The sequence below is a fragment of the Antrostomus carolinensis genome, unplaced genomic scaffold (assembly GCF_000700745.2).
Source record: "Antrostomus carolinensis isolate BGI_N321 unplaced genomic scaffold, ASM70074v2 scaffold12070, whole genome shotgun sequence".
In the NCBI taxonomy this organism is placed as follows: domain Eukaryota; kingdom Metazoa; phylum Chordata; class Aves; order Caprimulgiformes; family Caprimulgidae; genus Antrostomus; species Antrostomus carolinensis.
Window position 1 is genome coordinate 6134 of NW_010287759.1, and position 5642 is coordinate 11775.

General features: G+C 39.6%; 1 protein-coding gene across 1 annotated transcript in view; it reads left to right on the plus strand.

Moving 5' to 3' along the window:
• LOC104521936 (serine/threonine-protein kinase ICK-like) overlaps positions 1-4922 on the plus strand; it is a 7972-nt gene extending 3050 nt beyond the window's left edge. The window contains exons 3-7 of the mRNA XM_010164080.1: positions 686-807; positions 2699-2778; positions 3369-3501; positions 3949-4120; positions 4686-4922. Coding sequence (XP_010162382.1) covers positions 686-807; positions 2699-2778; positions 3369-3501; positions 3949-4120; positions 4686-4922 — 744 coding nt within the window. The remainder of the gene's footprint in view (positions 1-685; positions 808-2698; positions 2779-3368; positions 3502-3948; positions 4121-4685) is intronic.
• Positions 4923-5642: the final 720 nt, after the last annotated feature.

The following is a 5642-nucleotide window of genomic DNA, read 5'->3' on the forward strand; positions in this document are numbered from 1 at the left end:
GAGGAAGGGGGGATGCTCAGAACGATGGCATTTGTCCTCCCAAGTAACTGTTGTGCATGATGGATCCCTGCTTTCCTGCAGATGGCTGAGCACCTGCCTGCCCATGGGAAGCAGTGAATGAATTTGTTATTTTGCTTTGCTTGCGTGCTTGTTTTTTGCCTTACCTGGTAAACTGTATTTATCTCAACCCATGAGTTTTTCTCACTTTCTGCCCTTCGAATTCTCTCCCCCATCCCACAGGGGGGGATGAGCAAGCTCAGCTGCCCACCGGGGTTAATCCACAATACCAAGGAAGAATTTCCAAGGTTCTATTTAGTCCTGAGTGTGAATTCTACCAGTAGGAAGTTACTTATAGAGAAAATGCAATTGGTTTGGTTCCTCCTGTGATGCTAGGTAGCTGGCTTTTGAATGAACAGTGCATTAAATTGATGTGTATATTGTATATGAATCATAGAATGGTTTGGGTTGGAAGGGACCTTTAAAAGTCATCTAGTCCATGTGTATCTGGTAATACTTGGAGATCCAGTGTTTGTTCTAAGAGCCATCTGATTATTTAAAATATTGAAGAATATATTTTAGAATACTGAAGAATTTCCAAAGCCAAGTTTCTGCATCAGTGAAATAGTTTTTTTCTTTTTCATTAGAGTAAGACCTTGTAAAATCCTGTTTGTATTTTCTGTTCTAGTCTTTGAAGAAATTAAATCATGCCAATGTAGTAAAGCTGAAAGAAGTTATCAGGGAGAATGATCATCTGTATTTTGTGTTTGAATACATGAAGGAAAATCTTTATCAGTTAATGAAAGAAAGGTATGTAACAGCATCACCCATTCCTGATATAAATTAATCACTTGCATAATGTGCTTTTAACCCCCCTGTTACTTTTCAAAGGACTTTGGATCATTTGTTTAGACTTAGATCACTATGACTGAAAGCTGTGCGCTGTCACTTTTGAGTATATTCTAAACAGTTTCGTAAGAGTTTCCAGTGTCTCTTCCCAGATTAGCCTGGAGATAAGTAGGGCACTCTTCTGAGAGTTAGAACTGTGGACTTTTAACAGCCCTCGCACTGAGGAGGCATTGAACCTTAGAACTTTTGATTTCTAGGTAAGTACTCCAAGCAGCAGTGTTTTTTCTATGAGAGAGTGGTATCACCACCTCTTCTGTTATGGCTTCCTCAAATAAATGAATAAATAAAAAGTGTTTGAAACAGTAATCATGAGGGGTCAAATTCTGGATTGCTTCTAGATTTTTTTTTCCTTGCAATTTGAACTGACATGTCCAAAGACTGCTTATTTTATTTGTCAGCATTCTCAATAAAGTCTAGCTTTTTTATATTTGCTGGAGCATTGATAAAGTCTTATATTTTAGCCTTTGGGCCATGGTAGCACCCTCCAGAGGATAATTTGGGGCAAAATAGCTCCCTGCTTTGAGTTGTTCTCCAAGGAGGCCATTTTCTCTCTATGGACCATAGAATCAGCTGGGAAGATGACAGGAATCTTACTTGATTTAACAAAGTAAGGTTATTGTTATAATGTATCTCTGTCAATACTACAAAAAATACCTTTGTAAGCATAAAAATACTTATTATGAATGCACAAGTATAGAACAACTTTAATTAAATTGGGCACATATATATGGATGCTGATTTTTAATTATATGAAATTATGAACCTTGAGAAAATGGTTCAAGTACATAACATACAAACCAATTATCTTTAGGAATTTCTTAGAAACACCTGATATATCCCACCTCCTTATGAAGACAGAAAGGGCGGATGTCTGTAAAAGTGTGCTATACATCATGTTCTCTGCAGTTTAGCTAGGCCTTGGGCTGGAAGGGACTGTAGAGGAAATATGACTCTTTCTGGCGTAATTAAAAAAATAAGCAAGCAAATATGAAAAGCTGACTCACTTCTGAAACATGTGATGGTCAGGTTTTTTTGAGAGGAATCAAGCTCAGGAAATTGAATAAGGCCCAGGCTGTCATCTTCATTCACTGTTAGGCTCTTTCTGAATAAAATTGTCACCGATTTCCACCCCAGCCCATCTCTACTGTGTTTTGGCATGTGGAGAAGCAGATGGTACAGAGCTTTTTGATCAGAATCCTCTCTTGGTAAGAGGGCTATCATCAAACCACCTGCCATGGCTGATCTTGCCTGAATATTACGAGAAGAGCTTCTTGTTTTCAGTGGTAGCAGATGAGACTGTTTTTTCAGATAACAGAAGAGAAAGAAGTAGCACATCAGTTGTTAGATAATAACAAGGGAAAGTCAAAAGTATGGCATAGAGAGGCTGGAAGAAACTCTGCATGAAAAGCACTAAATTAACATGAGCCCTTGCTGTCTCGAGGAGTGTGCATCATGACCTGTCCATGTTAAGGTTTGTTCAGTTTGGCAAACTTTCTTTTTTTTTCCCCCTTGTCTTTTTTGCCTTTTTTTAGTTGGTTGTCCCACATAATCTTAGCATGGTGTCACATAGTCTTAATACAATGTAATGCAGCAGTTCTGCAAACACTGTGTAAATTTTATTTGATAAATAAACTACGTGAGAGAGCTTAAAATATATCGAGCAGCTTTATTGTCATTTATTGACAATTTATTGACACAGTTTATTGTCATTGTTTATCTTTGGTTCATTAGATATCATAAGCTAATGTCTGAATTTAATACTAATTTCTTCCCTTTTTCTTTTGTCCCACAGAAACAAACTGTTTCCTGAGTCTACAGTGAGGAATATCATGTATCAGATCCTGCAAGGGCTTGCATTTATCCATAAGCATGGTAGGTTATGTTTTGGCTGTAAACATTTTGAATTAGAGCAAGATAGTGGCTATGTAAGTTTTTTAATAAGTACACTAACAATTGCATTACTAACTTTACTAAAGGGACTGATCAAAAGAATGTCACTATATGAGAGATTCAGATCACTGAAAATACCCGTATTTTATAGTTACCATGTATTGAATTGCTCAGTATTTACTCACGGGAAGTTACCAGGGTTGGAGAGCAGTTTGGGAGTCTAGTGGTGAGCCATTTGGTTCTGTGTATCACTTGCATTGTATATTTTTTCATTAGTATGGTTTGGTGTTGTTTCCCTCCTTCCCTTACCATCCAGTAAACTGCTTTTGTCTCTACCTGGGATTTCCCTTTGTTTATGTTTTCTCCTCCCCATCCCACTGGAGGGTGGGGGGCTGGAGGGGTGAGTGAGCATCTGTGGTTAAACCACCACAATCACATAATACTTTGAACTCTTGTGGTGTGCTGTTCAAGCTTCAGCAATAAGAAGTAAAGCAAAACAATCCAGGTGGAAAATAAAGACTACAGCTGAGGGTGGCATTGCAATACACATCAGTATTTCATTTGAATTTTAGGGTTCTTTCACAGAGACTTGAAACCTGAAAACCTCCTTTGCATGGGACCAGAACTTGTGAAAATAGCAGACTTTGGATTAGCCCGAGAAATCCGATCAAGACCTCCTTACACCGATTATGTATCCACAAGATGGTAAGTGCTAGTATTTGCCCACATGGTGTAAAACTTAGAATCAAGCCTTTTAAAGAAGTGAAGTATTACATTTGTGCTGAATGTAATAACCACTTTTGATGCCTTCACTTTATGAAGCTTTTATTTAAGTTTGGCATAATTCAAAAAGCTTCAGTTAGTGCAAGACAGTTTCCAGGAGGCAGCAGGACAAGAACAAAAAGGGAGCCTGGTAAGGCAGGTGGGACATGATGGGATTGCTGTGTGTCAGGAAGGCATAAGAGAGCTTACAAGAGCTTTCGTAGGCTTTAATTCTTTATTATAGAAGAAAAAAAGAAGTTGTGGAGGATAGGAGCTTTTTAAGGGATGTTAGCTCTTAACAGCAAAGAATGAAGAGCTGAGTGGTTTCATGTATGTTTGAATTGTGTTGATTGTTGGGATTTGTTTTGTTTTGTTTTTTCTCTCTTACAGGTACAGAGCCCCTGAAGTCCTTCTGAGATCCACCAGCTATAGTTCTCCAATAGATATTTGGGCTGTTGGTTGTATAATGGCAGAAGTTTACACGCTGAGGCCTCTCTTCCCAGGCGCCAGTGAAATTGATACTATATTCAAAATTTGCCAGGTCTTGGGGACGCCAAAGAAGGTAGCTAAAGTGACATTCCACACTGCAGTAATACTAGAGGTGTTCTGCCATACAGAATGGCACTCAGAGGACTCATGTTCAAGAAGATTGATTATTTTAATGCTTACTGCTATTATATGGTATTGATCTCAGATATAGTAAACTAAATTAAAACTTATTTTCTGAGAAATAAACATTATGTAATTATGCTATAAAACCTGACTTTTACAGAAGGAGAAATAGACCCTTGAACAGCAAAGTCATTAGTCTGTGATTGCATTAGGTGGAAATTTAATTTTCTTTTGCGTATTGCATAGAAACCTATGGTTTCAGAGGCTGGAAATTTGAATCATGGAAAGATTCCTACCTCCTGATTCCATTTCTGCCTTTGACTTGGTTGAATGTATAGCAAGACTTAACTCTCACCAGAGGTTTGAGGTGAAAATTTTTAGTGAAATCTTTAATCTAGTCTGCAGTAAGCTGGACACAGTCTGTTACTGGTACGAGAATATAAGCCAGTGTACTCGGGCACTGTGATATTTTACAGAGGAACTTTCTTTCTGATTTGAAATCTCGGTTCTTCCAGAACGACTGGCCTGAAGGCTACCAACTTTCAGCCTCTATGAGTTTTCGCTGGCCTCAGTGTGTGCCTAACAATCTAAAAACCCTCATACCTAATGCCAGCAGCGAAGCGGTGCAGCTCATGAGAGACATGCTGCAGTGGGACCCCAAAAAGCGGCCGACAGCTAGTCAGGTTTGGTTCTGTTTTCTTTTCTCACATTTACATATGATGCTTCCTTTCAATGCAAGACAACTTTTATAGACAGTCATTTAACAGTTGCTCAGGGGTGCAGTTCTTAGAAGAGAGAAGAGCAGAAGCCAAGAACAATTTGCAAAACAAAGGAGAGTAATTAAAAGAGAGTAATCAAGCTATTGCATACAGCATCAACTGCATGGGTGTGCTCAGTGATCACCTACATGACTGCAGTGTATTTAAGCACACCTGCATTAGTATAATCCCGTCACTGTGAATAGCAGTGGAGTGAGAGTAGGTTGTCTGGCTGAAGGCTGTGATGCTGTTCTTCCATTGCTATTGGTAATGTGCCACAGAATCACAGAATGGTTGAGAATGGAAGGGACCCCTTCGGATCATCTGATCCAACCCCCCTGCCCCAGGCAACATGTGCCAGTGCTCAGTCACCTTCACAGTAAAAAAGTGTTTCCTAGTGTTCAGAGGGAACCTCCCATGTTTCAGTTTGTGCTCGTTGCTTCTGGTCCCGTCACTTGGCATCAGTGAAAAGAGCCTCACTCCATCTTCTTTGCACCTTCCCTTAGAGTGTTTGCATACTTTGATAAGATCCTCCTGAACCATCTCTTCTCCAGACTGAACAGTCCCAGCTCTCTTAGTCTTTCCTCACAGGTGAGATGCTCTGGTCTAATCATCTTCATGGCCCTTTGCTGCACTCCCTCCATTATGTCTGTCTCCCTATTCTGCTGGGGAGCTCAGAACTGGACCTGGCACTCCAAGTGTGTCCTCACCAGC